Consider the following 18,050-nt stretch of genomic DNA (forward strand, 5'->3'; position numbering starts at 1 on the left):
TGATTTTGGCAGTTTTATCAATTCAGGTGAAAGGACGAGTCTGAAAAAGATGAGTCATGCAGGATCAGCATGCCGATACGAATCGGCCAAGAATGCCTGAGTGTTTCAGCTACCGTCCACTGGAACAAGAAACTAAAAGGAAAAATCTTTACAAACTGTACTAGACATTATAATCAGCCCTCAATTTCACAACCGTTATCCACTCTATACACATACACACACCAGATCACAACGTGTAATAACATCTGAACGAGAGTTTCTCATCAAGTGTTACCATGTGCCATGAAGTGAAATTTATTTTTGTAGTCTATGTTCATCTTAGGAAGTTTAAAGGTGCAATACATATCTACACATGTATAACAATGTAATATAGCCTTAACAAAAGTGTATCGAAGCGATGAAAAAGCCCGTTTGGAAAAACACTTATTTTATGAACAATTTAATCCAAAAGTACAGGCATGAATCGGATAAATTTTAATGTTAATTTAAATGTCATGTTAAATCTTTTAACTGTAAAAAAGCAAACCTTAAATGGAAAATGAGACCAATTTTACCACGTACAACATCAATTTATTTTGTTTTTGATAAAGCTTAAACAGTACACAAGAGGTCCTTATAAGTTTAATTATGTACCATACTATCTTTATTTAAAGCTAAACTGAAAGGCAAATGATTACACAAGTGAGAGTGCAAAGCAAAGAAAACAACACTCAAGAGAAAATAGTTTATCATATGTGGTCCTATTTAGCCACCATAAAATATATTTTTTTAAAAACACACCAAGAGATGATAATGGTGCCATTAATTATAAAACATTTATGATGTAATTAAATCACACACGCATTTTAAGTTAAATAATTCATACATTGTTTAAGGGTATCCCTTCTTATAGCTTTTTGTTTAAATACATAATAGCTTCCTTTGCTAGACTTCTAAAAAAAAAGATTTTATATATAATATTTTTAAGCCTAGTACAAGACCTGGTTTTAGTTTAGGTTTAAGATAGCTAGTTAGCATAAAAGTTTTATATATAATGTATGTAGTTTATGTAGAATGCATATTTTATATAGCATTAAATTAACTACAATCTGTAAAACAAAAAGGAGTAAGCACTCGAAATATACAACACCCATCACCTCCTGATAACATATCAGCTAAAAAGGTGATCGGTCTTCGTGGCAAAAATATTTGTCAAGTCATTACTTGCACACAATGGCTCTTTAAAAATCACGTAAATTTTATAAAAACACATTTTATAGTGAACAATGTAATATGTTTTGGTAGAACAAACTGGATATTCCTGTAAGGATACCATGTGTGTGCATGTTTTTCAAGCCTGTTAAACTGGATGTTAAATAATCTAGAATGTGCGCCGGCCTGCAGATGTTGCAGCTGTTGTAACAGCAGGCCTGACAAAACATTCACTTTACTGTTATAACTTTAAACTTTCTTGTTTAGAAATTTTGGCAAAGAAAAATTACTTTGTAATAAATTAAACCAAAGCAGACTTATCTAAGAGCAGTGTGAGTGCTGTGAACGTTTTCAGAATCTTAGGGGGTTTTCACACCCGTCATACTTAGTCCGGTTGAACTGAACTCGTTTTCCAGGTATTAAAGGTTTGTTTGTTCGGGTCTGAACATAGCAAACGGGTGTAGATCAAACATATTACCCAGAGACCTTCTTTTCGATGTGGTCTAGATCACGTCTTTGAAGTGACTTGTTTCTTGTGGTCGCGGTTTAACTCTGGAGTGGCTGGTTTGGTTGCGGCGATAACACTGGACTTAACCCAAAAGGACGAACTTAGTCGGGTGTGTAATCATGTCTGTACGTTTGCTGGACACGTCTTCAGGTTAACAAGGTGTGCTATGCAAAGAGTAAAGTAGTATGACATTTTCAAGATGCTAATTTACCTTTGCTTGGTATAGTGCTTAAATAATTACCACAAATATGAACAAACACTAATTCAGCTGTTTCTCCATTTTAAAGAGCTAATTTTTTTCATAGACCTCTACAGCTTACAGATCTTTTCTCATCTTCACCTGTTCACACTTAATCCGCTTTTTGAGTAGCTGGGAAAAAATTCCGAGCTGCTTTGTGGACAAGGCTCATAATCTCGGCTTTGCTTTAACACTGAAAATTCTCTTTTGGACTGCACCTTGACTGCATATACCATAAATCATAGTGTTTATTCTTTGCTGTGACTCATTCAGTATAAAAAAGGTGTGTTAAATACACAAATGCCGGAACATCTGCAAACACCTTGTATGAAAGAAAAAGAATTAAAATCTAGCCAAATTAACCCTTCTACATTGTTCGTTGTCTGTGTAACAAGAGTAGCATAAAAGTCCTGGGAAAAGCTGGCTCTATAAAGTGATGAAAATTATTTTCCTGACTTTGCAAAAGTAGAAGCAGGAAGTCACCTGTCCACTTAAACAGGACATGTTACTCGGGTACAGCACCAGTGCCGTCGAGTTCAAGTGAAACCGAGACCAAGAGGACCCAAGAGTGAATAAGGGTTTTAGAAAATGCTGCATTTACACTTTAATTGATTTAGAAAAAGTCCAGAAAAAAGCAATAATGAGATTTTTGATGAGAAGAGGAGTAAAATCTTGAGATGGTGTTGAAAGGCTAAAGGTAAATGTTTGTGGTTTGTCATCCATCACATCAAAGAAACACCTTTCTGTAAAAGTATGCACTTCCTTGCTAGATTTACAGATAAAACAGCAGAATCGCAAACTAAACTACAAGTCTGGCTCGTGAGATTAAAACTTTACATTACAAGCAGGACTCATGATAAATGGATCCAACGCCGGATGCTATGATCTTAGTTTTATTTGAACTAATTGCCAAGAGGTGTTTACGTTATCGTTTAAAAAGTACATTATAATTGATTCATGAAAAAACTGTACTGGAAAAATAAAAGGTATACTTAAATGTTAAATAAGAATAGTCCTCAAATTGAGCTGAGAGACTCTAACCGAACCTCTTTAATGCTCCTCTGCAGCTAACCTGCTTTCATCCATGGGGCTATAATTAACTTAATCCTGATTGCGCTAACTGGCATTATGTCCAAGAGCAAAGAGCGCACACACCAGGAGGTGGCGCCGAGTCTTTTACCTAGCGAAAAACCTTTTTAAACATTGCTTTCTGAAAACCTTGAGATGTATGCGTATAAATATAAACAAAAAGCCCCAGCAGTATGCAAGAGAAATAAAGAGAACAGGCATTGCAATCATGATAATCCCTTGCATTCAATACACGTAAAATGGGAGAGAAAAGAAAATGCAGCTGACGTGGACGCAGCTCCACGGCAGAGCGGTGCTGAAACGGCACAACGGCGAACTGTAATCCGATGGCCTCTACGCTGTTAATACGGCGCACAACAGAAAGAATTTTACTTTGCTTCTTTTCTGCAGGCGAGCCGCGCGTACCATGCTAAGCTCCCCTCTCGCTGCTCGCTTGGAGAGAGGATTAACACAAATTGGCCATCTGTATTTCGACATGCTGAGGTGACAACGCTGAATGATAGAGACATGCCCGAGGGCAAAGTTCACACCGTTGAGGCAAGAGTTTTGGAGGAGGGGGAAAATTGCATAATTGTACCAGTGAATAATTTGATAAAGAAATTCACGAATTTCCATAGAGTATCATGATGCAGCACAGAAACACACACGGTTATCTAGGCCAACAGGGAGCACAGTTTAAAAGCCGTTACTGGATTTTCAGGCGGCAAAGACTGATAAACCATCAAAGCAGTGGCCTCACCCCTCCAGACTGTGCGTAGTGCTTATCAAGTGGGTAGGGCTTAGTGTCTCATTCACGCTCTGTTAAGGTTCATCAATAAACGTGAATAGATATCGCCTTATCCTTTGATACCTTGAGCGATCAACTACATATCTCATCAGGAGAAACAACTGGAGGTGGTCATGATCCCAGAATTTTGACTTTGATACCAACGCCAGCTTAATGTGATCTTCAATACTAATGATGCTTTTAAAAAGCATTAACTACCAGTTATCAATCTGCAACAGTTTTTGTTGCACTGATTAAATACACAATAATATTTCTATGAAATACCAATTAATATGTAAGTGTAAGTATGTATCCAATGTTGTAAACATTAAAGCACTTTTTGTAAGTCGCTCTGGATAAGAGCGTCTGCCAAATGCCTAAATGTAATGTAAATGTAAATGTAATGATATAATTAATTATGAATTAAAAATGTCATCTATACAAGTTGTGTTCGTTCTGACCACGGAACCTGTTACTCAGGACAAACTTCAGTAAGAGAAATTTGCTTGTTCTCTCGTGTTAGGGGTGTTTAATAATCATTAATTAATCGACTTCTTTTAAAGTATTTACCCAATTAAAAACTTAACTAACAATGTTTGTATTGCACAGGATTTCTCAGTATCTCATATTGATTAGCATGTACACAAAATGATGGCGCACTTGCAGTAGCAAAAACTTTTTTGCTGCATTACCAGAGTATGGAAACGAGCTGGGAACCAAGCAGGCACAGTTTAAGATCATGAAGCTTGTGGCCTGAAAGTTGCACAAAAGAAATCTGAAAAGGGGCTAACAAATTAACAGGAAGTGGTGGGAAAAATGTAACAATGAAAAAGCGCACATTTTGATCAGAAAATGATACCAGACCCCTCAAAGGCTCCTAACAACTAAAATCCTCTTTATAGCAAAACATTGACCTGTTCAGATATATTACATTTAATAATTAAGATAGAAAACTACAGATAATAAAATAAAAATAAAAAAATTAAATAAAGTAGCTCACCTCTGTTAGCTGGTACATATTTTTCTACTAACGCATCAGGGCCATGTCATTTTTTGCAGCAAGTTCTTTTGTTTTATTTGGGCAACTCTTTAAAGATATCATGTGCACTGCTTGTCTAGCTTTTTTATTTTATGAGCAAGCGTGGTGGCTAAAGGATTTAGATTTATTGTGTTTTTTTGTTTGTTTTTTGTTTTTTAAAAGATTGATTTACATGTTACACGCTAAACTTCACACTTGTTCCAACGTCTGATTTGATTAGCAAAGTAAACTTAACTGTACTAGACACTGGAAAACTCAGCAGCTTTATTTTATTTCTATACATTTTTAGCAAAGGGGCAAGCAAGTGGATAGCAGGAAACTCAACAAAAGTCAGAATTCACATGTAATTTCAGTCAAATATGCAGATTTTTGACCTAATGAGAGGCATACCCGATTTGCACAGAACCAGGAATATCTTGATTTCTAACGCGGTTGTTGCCTTGTCATGTTTTTCGTCACCCTCGGCTTGTTCAGCAGAAATCTAAATCTTTACCAGGATTCCTGTAAGCCTGCTTTGTGACAGTTTATTGAACCAAATTAAATATTCAGTCTCATCGACTCCTCTCTACAGCACTGCAGGGTTGTTACACTGCTCGCCACCGTTCACAGCTCATTTTGTTTTTGTTTCTTTCACAGGAACCCACGGTGAACCCGTCGCTCCGGCCTCGTTTTAACGCGACACAGAAACAGCTCGGACGCTGCTTCATTACCAGCAGGGGGAAAAAAAATAATCTGCTCTGCCAAAATGAACCTGTCATGCAAGCGTTAATAGATACATAACCTCAAACAGCTCGTGACACAGCTGAGGTATGAGATGAGTATTTCAGACGCTCACCGGAGCAGAGTCGACGCAATTGTTTGGATAACTTGGAACGACAAGTAAACTTTATTACCCTAAATGGTTTCTCTGAGCTTTTATGTTACAATATGTTAGAAACACATCCAGTTTGTATTTCTTGTCAGGTGCATAAAGGCAGACCTGATTCAAAGAAAGCACTTTTTTACGTACCGTGGATTAATATTTACTATTTGCTATACTTATATTGTCTGTCAGTCAAATAAGTAACACCTGGACATCTCGTGATGACTTGTCATTTGACCGAATTCTATCTAAACGCTCGATTGGACGTAAAGTCGGAGTCATTGTGCAAGCAAGAGCTTGACTTAATTTACACAACAGACCACAGCGCTCAAGATATGCCATGATACATGCCCAACCAATCTAAACAAACCCTGACAGTAGCATAGAGAGCTGGATAAGTACGAAGAATATTAAAGGTTTACTAATAAAGCCATTTTCCATCCACTTTAACAAAAGATGAGGGCACCTCCGTTTCAAACCAGGCACAACTGATTTGTACCGTGCTCAGGAACTGCACCGTACTTCTACTGCCCACTCTAAATCTCAATGTCCACTTCACACATTGTTTTTATGCACCGCTCTCGGGCACGTTTGCGTATTTATACTCTCCGATAGAGCCGTGGCAGTATAAACCTACATGGTTAGTAAGCTGCCATTAAACACATGAGAGGAAAAGAACAAGAAAGTCAACTTTTGCACTATGCCTGATAATAGTATTTTTTTTTTTTTTTGGGGGGGGGGGGGGGTTGTCAAGAACGACACTCGTGTGCCTTTCTACTGTATCAGCTATGGATTTGTAGGTCAGAGGCTGAGATCGGTGCACAGGCATAGATTTTGAAGGCACTGAATAAGTTGCGCCCAACCAGCAATTTTCTTTTGTTCTTGGGTACGACTGCTTCCAGATTTTAGTCAATCCGTCCCACGGTACGTCATATTGTTAGAGACCACCAAGAACATTACCCAAGTGCAAAACAAGTGTATACTGACTGAGCAAAATTAACCAGACTTTGGAATCAAGAGTTCTCAAAAAATTACCAGGGCCCTAATGTCAAAGTGCCCTAAAAGCCACAGACAGGTCTGCAAAAGCCCTCTTTAAATTTTCGCTATAGCTTAACCAAGATATTTTATAGACTGAGATGTGGTCAGAACTCCAAGGTTAGTACAGTTACAAACAAATGTCCATGTTACATTCGACAATGTGTTTTGTAGCTAAAGCCAAGATCCCGTTTGTATGTGTAGAGTGGAATATATTCATTATTAGGGCCTATTATCTTCATGTATGTATTCTGGGGCATTGGTAGGTTTTGCCGTTTGTCACACAGAAGGCTTGGGCTCGATTCACCCAAACCCCCGCCAGTGGAAGCAGTACCAGTCCCAAGAATAAAACGGGAGGATTGCGCAATGAAGGGCATCCGCCGAAAAACTTGTGCCAAGTTGATGTGCAGGTGGTGGTGTGGCAACCCCTTGACGGGACTAGGTAAAGGACCAATAATGTTATACCTTCACCATGTGATGACTGGACAGGGTGACCATTTGTGTCCATGATGATAACAATGATGAGCAAAAAAAAACGCATCACTGAACCATTTTCCTTACTTGAGCAAGAGCAAACCACGCATCCCGAGGCGGGACTTATTCAATTTAAAGACTTAGAGAAAGACTAGTACGTGATGAGTTATCGACTTGTAAACTTTTAGAACAACACTAAGGAACAAAAACATACAAAGAAATGATACAGATAGACACCTTAAATCTGACATAAACTAAACTTTGGTCTTTTCAGAAGTTATATAAATTTGTATCATTTGGCAGGCACCCTTATCCAGAGTGACTTAGATTTTCTCTCTCTCTTTTTTTTTTCTGAACAACAAGGCCCCAACAGCCCCAGTTTGAACCTGGGACCTTTTAATCAGCAGTGCAATACCTTACCCACTAAGCTACCCTGAAGTTTAAATAAAACGAGTTTGGTCTAGACTGAAAGATGATTAAAAAAAATAAATTACACAATTATGTAAAATTTATCTGTGGTGCAAATTAAGCGAATAAACTCAAGTTCTTAAGAACCACATGACATAACATGTCAGACTGCTAATTAAGTTTGTTTTAAAGAAGAAGAAAAGGAACGCTTTAAGTCTATTTTAAGGACATTGCTTAAGTGACGACAATAAAGTCACTAACCTAAGCTCGTGCCATTGATACCCTTGTGAAACAGTAAGTTTACCTGCCAAGACCATGCTAACTCACAGGATGAAAATATTTTAAAAAGTAAAAAGAAATTCAGTACAACATACGTCAACTCCAAAACAGTAGTAAAAAAATACATTCTGGATGACTTTGAATGAAAAAAAAAAAATACAAATAGGGTAAAACTAATCCCGCCCCTTTAAATCAACAGGCCCGAAAACACTTGTCAAGTCATTAGCTATTAGCTAGCTAGTCCCTCATAAACACACCGCGTATACAAAAATCTACAAGTCTCTTATGAATGAACAATACCTCAGAGTAAATGCTATTTTTCTAACTTAAACGTGTCGTCCCGGGTCATGTCGGATACTCACAAATTTGTGGGAACACGGGCTTTGTGCTAGCTAACCATATTTAGCACGCTAGCTGCTTTGCGCTAGCGACCGTTAATAAAATGTGCTCACGCGCATGAGCAGGCCACGCGCACACACGCCCTCGCGAGCTCAGTAACCTGAGCGAGTTTATAAAACGTTTCCACTGACTAGGTTCATCTGGATATGTTTCATTTTTTAAGCCCGGTAAAAGTTTTATAATTAGGTGATAATGCTGATAATAATATTAAACGGATTTATCAAGGCTGTGGGGCCTGCACCACCACGCTGAAGGTGGGGGGGAGGAGAGGAACTCATTCAAATGCAAGGATTTAACGTTTTTCATTTATAACAACACACTGGACAAGGATGTGTTTCATAAGGACGCGTCGTGTCAGAGTGTTAACTTTACGCTCAAACTTTTCATTCGGTGAGAAGTCGCTACCTGGTTGCCGTGCGCAGCCATGCTCCCGGTGAGATGGTTCTGCTTCTCCGTCTCCTTCAGCGGAAAGATGGCCGTCCTGTCGCGGACCAAAAATAAAGCGCTCTGGTTTTGACGCGAAATGCTTTCAAGCTTGCTCGCCTACTCTGACATGGTGCCTTGTCCTCGGTGTATGGAGCGCTCGTACTCGGGTCGGTGAAAAACTCAACTCCTCCAGCGTATCACGCTGCTTCCCCCGCCATCGCCGCCATCTTTGTCTCGCCTCAGCACTACTACACTACACTTGCTCTGCTGCAAGTCGCGCGTGCGCGTTACCCATGCGGGTGGGCGGGGCCGCGCAGGGGAGAGATAGCGCGAGAGCGAAACGGGTGAGCGCGCGCACATTCAAACAAGAAAAAAATAAATAAATAAACCGTCATTTTATGAGGAGAATTTCCTTCATATTTTTTTACCTTAAATAATCCCGGTAAATGTATAATTATGTTGAAAAATAAAAATTCTGTGAAATAATGACAAATCCACGCAAAATATGCGCAGACTTTTTTTTTACTCTACGTCACGTGCCTAAGGCTCATTACGTCATATACTATTTGAGCTGTCTGTGACGTCATTATGGGCTTTTTTTTCCCTCGATGATACTCCTTGAAAAAATAGACTTTACCTTATAAATATATTTTAATATATTGTTTGCTTGCACTTCCAGGGTATAAGGGCATCGACCAAATGTTGTAATGGAAATGTTCTCCCTGTGCTTGGTGGGTTTCCACTGGGTATTCTGGTTTCCACCCACAGTCCAAAAACTTGCAGATTAGGCTAACTGGCATTCCCAAATTGCCATAGTGTGTATCGTAGCTCTACCCAATTTCCATTTATATTACTCAGCAGTTGTCTCACCTTTTGGCCATATTTTCATAACCAATCAAATCGGCCCGCCTGGGTGGAAATAGAAAGAAACTCTCGGTCTCTGCACTACTTAGATCTGCACTCCCTTTTCTCTCAATTAAATCAATCAATAAACCAGTTAATAAGCATATATTATGACTATAATTCAGAAAGTACAGTGTTTTGGGGGGGCTTTTCTATCTTCAGCCCTATTGTTTCAAATCATCTCTTTAAACCTTCTTTACATGATTAAATATTTTCAGAATAATAGATTTAAGGCATCAAAGATCTTTTTACTGATTGTAAGTTTGCATTGTTTAAAAATCGTCTTTCTTACAAATGCAGCGTTTTGCAAACAAACACAATCTGCTTTGCAAAGAAAAAATGGACTTTCATTTGTGAGAAAATACGTTGGGTGCATTTGTGAGAAAATACGTTAGGCGTATTTGTGAGAGTCGATTTTTTTCTTTTCAAAGCAGATTGTGTTTGTTTGTTCAATTTTGGCACATAATTAACTCTATAGCTTTCTGACATGTTTAATCTATTAAAATTTCACTTTTTCAGGTATTTGCAAGTAACACTTCATTAGCTCTTTGATACCAAATTTCCCTGAGAATCCTGATGCAAATATTATAGATAATGTCCTCTGTCTGTCCTCACTGCCTAATATCCACTATTTATGGCGGATTAATGAGTCTGAGTCACACTATTCTGAGTAAATTTAAAACTGCTTGGAAAAAAAAATCTTATGGAACTCAGTTTTTAAGTTTGTCAATTCAATGTTCTTGTGTGCTTGATACTCTTTACCACAGTTTAAGGTTGTACACAGGTTGTTGGAAGAAAAAAAAAAACACCAGCAACAATAAAGGCATAGATCTTTTTGCTTTCTTTTTTTTAACATTCCCAACCTTTGGCCAGTAGGTTAATTTAAATAAAATTAAAAAAAAAAAAAATATATATATATATATATATATATATATATATATATATATATATATACATGTATATATATATATATATATATATATTTTTTTTTTTTTGTAATTTTGCTAACAAAAAGGAAGATGAGATGGTAGTAGGAAGAAACCTTGAGAGGAACCAGACTCAACAGGGAACCCATCCTCATTTGGGTGATAACAGATAGCAGGGATTGATCTGCAGTCATACTGTGTGTTAGGAGGCTGGCAGTTCAATATAACAGTTGATGTCTTTAAGTTTAAATGGAGACCAGTTCATTATTGGAGGCTCAGGTGGACTGTAGGAAACTCCAGTCCTGAACTATCGAGCGACTGCAGTCAGAAGTCAAAATGTTCAGAGAACAGCTGTCTGCATTAACCGAGGCCAGGACCGTCTTCGTGGAAAAGCGTAACGGTCCCCAGACACCACACGCATCCCAGACATACCACACGGGGCATCCATGCGACAAGATCTCCAACCAGGACTAGTCAGAGGGCAGAGCTGGTGATATTACTGATTATATTGAAGCTGATCAGATTACTTTTAGCTTTAACCTTTTAACGTTTTTAATACAAACTCATTTGCATACAACATGAATAAGGAGCGTGAGGTAAAAATATAATGTACTTATACACACCAATATAGATAGATAGATAGACCATTTAAAAAAAACAATACATTTAACTAACAGTTAGGAATGAAGAATCAACACCTGAGGGTTAAACCCCGCCTCCGAGACAGGTGAAGGGGCGGGGTTTAGGGCAAAAGCGCAACTTGAAAGAAATCGATAAACAAAACGAGAAGAATCGTTAAAGCCATTGGAGATCCGGCAGATTTTGTTTTTATTTCAGCTGGTTTAAGGATCGGCTGTAAACTCCGACCACTGGTGTGTGTATTCTGATATTTAGTATAAAGGTTTTTTATAAAAAGTTTTTTTTATGTGGAAGTTTCGGGGCGATTAGGCCACAAAGATGTCTAGACGAATCCTGATCTACAACTGAGATGATCTGAAAGCACTCGTCTTAAAATGTAAGAAATAAATAAATGTTTATGCGGCGAACATTTTCTTAATAAATCATCTCCAAAACGCAGCGTTTATAAAAGTAACAAATCACTGCGTATGATGTTGTGTAAACTTAAACATGCTTTTAATGGTAAGAAGATTAATATAAAATAATCCGCGAATGTTTATATGTGTGTGTTTATTTACACCGTCTGCGATTTTAACTTAATCGCTTAACATAATTTGAAGATTTAAAAAAAAAAAATCACTTCCGTGTCTATACGGCGAGGGGGCGGGACTATTAGTCAGCGCTGCTTTTTGATTGGTGCATCAGCGGCTTGTTGTGATTGGTCATTCCTGTACTAGTGGTAAATATGTTTGTTTTTTTTCCCCCCAAACAGATGAAATATAAAATCACCTTCAGGTGAACATTAGCAATGTAAAGAAGATAGAAGTAAGAAGAGGAAAAGAAAAAAATCAATTACAGTAAGGGGGTATGTTGCTTAAAATAAGGAAAAAATATAAAAATAAATATTACATAATGATAATAATAATAATAACCATTATATTAAAATAATAATAATAGTAATGTAAAGGCAAGGAAAGCTTTTTAAACCTAATCAGAGTTAATAGAAATAGTTTTTAAAAAATATATATTTTCAAGAACCTGACACATTTATTATTTATTAAACAACATAAAAAAGTTAACAAATAATATATTTTAAGCTAAAACAATGTGCAAAGACAAGTGGCTTGTTTAAATGAGAATACAAATTAAACCAAAACTTCTGAACAAATTCACAAGAAAAAAATAAATGTATTAATTTTTCATCTTTGTTGCCACAAAATGTGCAGATACTAGGAATATCAATATATTTGGAAACAGTTGAGTTAACAGTATGCAGTATTTTATAGTAAATATGTATTATAAATACCTGATAACGGGTATAATACTCTCGGAAGTATTTTTTTTGCAACAATACTTTAATCAATTAATCAGCTCCAAATGAAATATAAATTACTTATATGGTATTAAACTTTTGATTCATTTTCTTTTTAATTTACAACTCAATATCTTCGCCTGGACTAGTATAATTATTTCACTTATTACATGTGTAGAAATTAGCTTGTTGAATAATAACTAGAAAATACTTCGATCAGCCATAACATAATGACCACCTGCCTAATATTGAGTAGGTCCTCCATTGTGTCACTAAAGCAGTGATGCAGTGTGTGTTTTGACACATTTCTATTCGAACCAGCGTTAACCTTTTCATCAGTCTGAGCTACATTAGTACTTCTATTGGATCGGACTACACGGACCAGCCTTCACTCCCCTTGTTTATCAGTGGGATTTGGCCGCACATGACCCTGTCACCAGTTTACCGGTTTTCCTTGTGGGGATCACTTTTGGTATGTCATGACCCCTGGCACGAGATATTGTAACTGTAGCTCCTGTTAGAAGGGACAAACTGTAATGGCTAGACAACTAGCCCAGACCTTGTGGGATGTTCCCAGGCTGCAGTGGTCAGAACATAACAAAAGTGATCCAGTGAAGGAAAACCAGTGAACCGGTGACAGGTCATGGGTGGCCAAGGCTATACATATATAAATATCGATATAATTTAAAAGTTTATTCTTATTTTTGATCTTATTTACAGTGCAAAATCTTTAAATAGGCTGCAACTTTTTGCATACCAGTCTAGACATTATTATATATAATAACTAGAAAATAATGACAAATTTCATAATCAGAGAAGTATTTCACCTAAAAGGCTAAATATTATAAAACAGTTTTTAAAAAATGATGACAATAAAGTAAGACATTTAAACGAATCAGGAGTCTATGAAGAATATTTTCACACATGAATGATTTATTAACAGCATTCTCAACGAAGTAGCATTATTAAAATTCTGTGTTCAATTTACTCTATGTTTCTTCATGTCATTTCAGCAGTCGGAACTCCTCCCTGTGTGAGCGAGCGTGTGTGTGAGCGTGTGTGGCGATGCCGGAGCGACACTACAAGACAAGGAACCAGGACTATGCTGAGCCTGAAAGGAGAGACCGGGAGAGAGACAGAGACAGAGAGCACAGGAGAGAGAGACGGAATGAGTCGTACAGGGAGGACAGGAGCACGGTTTACGATTACGAAGACAGAACGAGGAGCTACAGAAAACCTCATCAGGAAGAGTAGGAGGAAACACCTACTGTATATACAGTACTGTAAAATCATTTTAGGCACCATATTATCTTTGGTGCAAATATTATATATGTTTATCATGTCTGCATTATTATGTACAAACCTATTCAATATTTTAAAACATAACCATAAAATCAATAAATAAATAACATTACATGAGAATTATTTGCATGCCTTTAAACAAAGCAACATATTACATGACAGAACAGTTTTCAGATGGAAACAAAAAACTGTAATGTCAGCTAAAATAGAAAGGAGCGAGTACGGCAAAGTTACCAGGAGAACTTATTTTCCAGCACACTCAGTAAAACCTAACAGCTGTTTAACACTACTGATTATTGTTAAGTAAAGAGTTTTGACACTTCTCCTCCCTGTGCTTGGTGGGTTTCCTCCGGGTACTCCGGTTTCCTCCCACAGTCCAAAGATGTGCAGGTTAGGCTAATTGGCGTTTCCAAATTGCCCGTAGTGTGTGAATAAGTGTGTGTGTGTGCCCTGCGATGGATTGGCACCCTGTCCAGGGTGTACCCCACCTCGTGCCCTAAGTCTCCTGGGATAGGCTCCAGGAATACAGAATAAAGCGGTATAGAAGGTGAGTGAAGGCGTGATTGTGTTCCCAGTACTTTTGTCCAGTACTGTAATAAAACAGCTGTTACGTTTTACTGACCATGCTGAAGAGTATGAGTGTGTTTCCATCTGAAATCTGCTCATGCATGAAACATTTAGCTTTTTTTTTTAGAGGCAATGTTATTTATAAATGTTTATATTATGTTTGGAAATGTTGCATGAATTTTTTTTTAATAATAATGCAAACAGGATGAAATTTGTACTAAAAGTAATACAGTGCCTAAGATTTATGCACAATACTGTATCTTAGTGAGATTTTAGTGAGTTAATTTACAAGTGATTATCGGCAAAATGCTTTTTTTAACTAATCTTCATAATTTGATCATTTCTGTAGATTTACACCTTATGAGTCAACAAGAGAAGAATCACTTTACAACCTAAAGTATATTCCCACAGCCAGAGGTTAGTCAGATTCTCTCATTTATGCGGTAAAACTTGCGGTAAAACTGTGTTCAAGCGAATGTAAAAGTGTAATTGCTTTTTTAAGTTGTATTCCTATTTTTTATAAATACAACTTTCTGGTAGGTGTGTGAGAGAGATGTGAGTGTTAACATTTGTGATGTGTATGTGTGTGATATATGAGTGTGCACAGTATGAGTGTGTACATGCGTGCATGTGTGTGTGTCTGTGTAAGTGTAAGAGTGTTAACATTTGCCATGTCTGTGGTATGAGTGTGTTTGTGCGTGTGTGCATGTGTGTGCGTGTTAACATTTGTGATGTGTACGTGTGTTCAATCGGCCGCAGATGCTTGAAAAAAAGCATCACACGATGATGTTACTCAATGTGATGTCACTGAATATAATGTCACAAGTTATTAATCACTTTTTAGTGTAAGTTCAAGACGTTATCACGGCTGACCCGTTTGAGATATCAAAAATCCCTCTACAATTTTGCGTCCTCAATGTCTTTAGATCACATCGTTCCGGTTTGGTGGCGATCAAAGTCCATCGTGTGCATATGTGCAAGTGTGTATAAGCTATGCAGCAAAATCTCGTTTGGGGGCCCCTGAGGGCCCCGGGTCACGAGACTCTCACCCCCAAAAAGTCCAAAAGGGTGGGAAAAAAAATCCATAGGAAAACAAGAGGTTCCTTAGTGCTTGGGCCCTAATAAACAATAATGTCGACTAAAATAGAAAGGAGTGTGACAAAGTTACCAGAAGAAATTATTCTCCAGCATGCTCGGTAAAACCTAACAGCTTTTTAACTTAAAAGAGGTTTCAACCCCCTCCGCCTAATTTAGTTGTATCCAATCCCCTCTGTAACTAGGGGGCTCCTTGGTTAAGGTTCACCATCACGTGGTTTCCTTTGAACCACATGACACCAGCCGAACGCATCTTTTTAAACTGCTCGTCAAAGATTATGGATGACCCTCACCCGGGTTCTATGAGGACACATCTTAACTCTTGTGTTTATTGTGAAAATGGTACAGTCCAAACCTTTGGAATGTTCCAAGATTTCTCCATTTGTGGATAATGTCTCTCACTGTGGTTCACTGGAGTCCCAAAGCCTAAGAAATGACTTTGTAACGCTTTCCAGACAGTTACATGTTAATTACTTTGTTTCTCATTTGTCCTTGCATTTCTTTAGATCTTGTTGCCTTTTTTTTTTTTTTTTTTTTTTTAGATATCTTAGTGTGCTTCACTTTGTCAGAATAATTTAATTTAAGGTTACATGTAGGCATTTGGCAGACACCCTTATCCAGAGCAACTTACATTTTTATCTCATTATGGATCTGAGCAGTTGAGGCCCCAAGAGACAACTTGGCACTCATGGGATTTGAACCTAGGACCTTTCGAACCGTAGTCCTCATGCTTAGTGGTTAATGCCTTAACCACTAAGCTACCCCTTAAGTGATTTCTTAAATCGACTTTTATTTTGTTTTAAATCGACTAATTACTTTGTTACATAGGGCCAGGCATGTTTGGCCAGTTAATATAATTAACTGCATTTTATATTAACTCGGGTTATCTTTGTGTAATACAAAAAAAATTGTTTTCATGGCAATGTATTTGAACTCATTCCTTGGGATTTCGGGACTGGAAATAAGGATGAGTCAGGAAAACTTTGTCCCTCCGTTCATGATGTACAGTTATATTCTTGTCCTCAGTTATGCCTGTCTGCTTGTTACGTTACAAACGTTAAACTTATCTAAAATAGCATTACCTCTGACTGTAACAAAGCACTGACACTAGAGACTCCTTTTCTTTGATGTTAAATAAATGTAATCTGACAGAAAAACTAAAATCTTGACTGAAATCTTTTTATTCTGTTTTTGTTAGTTTATTAAATGGACACATTTTGTTTAACGCTTGTTCTGTCTCCACGCAGGCCTTTGCCAGATAATGCAGGTTTTGGTGAACTTGCTGATCATAATCTGCGCCGGCGTTCCGTACAGCAACCCGGGTCGATACCGGGACCTGGCCAGCCTGGGAAGCCTGTACTACTACTACTACGGTGGTGCGCAGGCTTTCACAGCAGCCGAGGCGGCGCAAGTAAACCAGCTTGATGATCAGTTCTACAAGCTCAAGGTCCCTCCATATATTTTCAGCATGGCGTGTGGTGGAGCGCTAATGGTTTACGCTTTAGTCATGCTGGCACTCGGAGTGTTCCGCGTACCCTACCGCTACCCCATCGTGTTGCTGCCCGAGGCCGTGCTGGATGCACTGATAAGCCTGGGGTACATCCCAGCCGTGGCCTTTTACTTCATTAAGCTCAATGAGGTGTACAGTAACCAGATCTGCACACAGAGACAGGCGATGTACGCGAGCAAAGGCATCAAGGGTTATGAGTGCGGTTTGAGCGGAACCGACGTGGCAGGAGGGTTATTCGCCGTGATGGGCGTCTTTGTGTTCATGCTAAGCGCCGTGTTCGCCATGAGAGCGTTCAGAGCCGTCAGAAGGATGAAGCAGCAGAGGGAGGCAGAAGATAACTGATACTAGACTTCTAAACACCGCTGCTGTAATTAACACCGCCTCTAGTCCAGGAGCAAGTGTGGATTATTACTGGATCCTGTTACCTGCCAACATCTTTTCCTACTTAGCTACGCAACAACACTGATTGAACAGTTCCTTTTAATGTGAAAGTCAGTGAGTCCCAAAGGTCATATAAGGTAATATATGTAATAATATTATTACCTTATAGACAAATATATTTTTAAAAATTTTTTTAAAGGGATTTTTTTTCAAGGCACAACTTTTATATATGGATATATTTTTCAATAAATATTACTGTCAATCACTTCTCAGTGTTGTGTTCACTTCATGTCTGCCGTATCAATATCCAATTCATTATCTCGTGAAGCCGGTTTATCAGAATTTCCATACCTATAAGCACTAAATGTGACGGGTACGGTCTTTCTTTTACAGTTACTCACAGCTACGACCACACTTCCAGCTTTTACACTTTCAGTTCGTATCTCGGTCTGTGATCTACATACAGACTGTATCAGTTACCATAACGATCCATTGTACAGTCCTTTTCCTCATATCCGACTCCCAGTGATGACACAAGGTAGGTTTGCAGTAACCTTCCTGCTGGAGTGGGATTGAATTAGAAGTGTCATTTTTCTGTAGATGAGTACAACTCCTCCAGAAACACTTTCAGTGCAAATCTACTTGATCTCCCTGATTTTATGAACCCTTATAATCTTATAATTGTCTGCTTTCTTATATGCTTTATTTATGGGGTATTTACA

The 18,050-nt window shown here is 37.9% G+C and overlaps 2 protein-coding genes across 8 annotated transcripts in view; one reads left to right on the forward strand and one right to left on the reverse strand.

Moving 5' to 3' along the window:
- The window catches only part of usp10 (ubiquitin specific peptidase 10), a 32,008-nt gene extending 22,988 nt beyond the window's left edge, over nucleotides 1-9,020 (reverse strand). For 2 of the 3 annotated variants that reach the window (XM_053513326.1, XM_053513324.1), the window contains exon 1: nucleotides 8,694-9,019. In XM_053513326.1, the coding sequence (XP_053369301.1) occupies nucleotides 8,694-8,714 (21 nt within the window). In that variant the 5' untranslated portion in view covers nucleotides 8,715-9,019. Of the gene's footprint in view, nucleotides 1-8,693 lie in introns of all 3 variants that reach the window. The other variant, XM_053513325.1, reaches the window with a different exon arrangement.
- A 2,277-nt stretch (nucleotides 9,021-11,297) lies between these two features.
- marveld3 (MARVEL domain containing 3) lies at nucleotides 11,298-17,780 on the forward strand. Of its 5 annotated transcripts, none has more exons than XM_053513701.1 (5): nucleotides 11,298-11,415; nucleotides 11,934-12,026; nucleotides 13,487-13,723; nucleotides 14,692-14,759; nucleotides 16,685-17,780. In XM_053513701.1, exons 3-5 carry the CDS (start codon nucleotides 13,539-13,541, stop codon nucleotides 17,287-17,289), a joined length of 858 nt encoding a protein of 285 aa, XP_053369676.1. In that variant the 5' UTR covers nucleotides 11,298-11,415; nucleotides 11,934-12,026; nucleotides 13,487-13,538; the 3' UTR covers nucleotides 17,290-17,780. The 5 variants fall into 5 exon arrangements, with proteins under 5 accessions (XP_053369676.1, XP_053369678.1, XP_053369675.1 ...); XM_053513703.1 differs by having other exon boundaries at nucleotides 11,934-12,018; XM_053513700.1 differs by lacking the exon at nucleotides 11,934-12,026.
- Nucleotides 17,781-18,050: the final 270 nt, after the last annotated feature.

The sequence above is a fragment of the Clarias gariepinus genome, chromosome 15 (genome assembly GCF_024256425.1).
Source record: "Clarias gariepinus isolate MV-2021 ecotype Netherlands chromosome 15, CGAR_prim_01v2, whole genome shotgun sequence".
Taxonomy (NCBI): domain Eukaryota; kingdom Metazoa; phylum Chordata; class Actinopteri; order Siluriformes; family Clariidae; genus Clarias; species Clarias gariepinus.

Bases quoted from the DNA above. Each gene is read 5' to 3' on its own strand.
- marveld3 (XM_053513701.1), top strand. From the start codon at position 13,539: ATGCCGGAGCGACACTACAAGACAAGGAACCAGGACTATGCTGAGCCT. The intron at 13,724-14,691 runs GTAGGAGGAAAC...TCATTTCTGTAG, and splicing joins AGAAAACCTCATCAGGAAGA to ATTTACACCTTATGAGTCAA. The intron at 14,760-16,684 runs GTTAGTCAGATT...GTCTCCACGCAG, and splicing joins GTATATTCCCACAGCCAGAG to GCCTTTGCCAGATAATGCAG.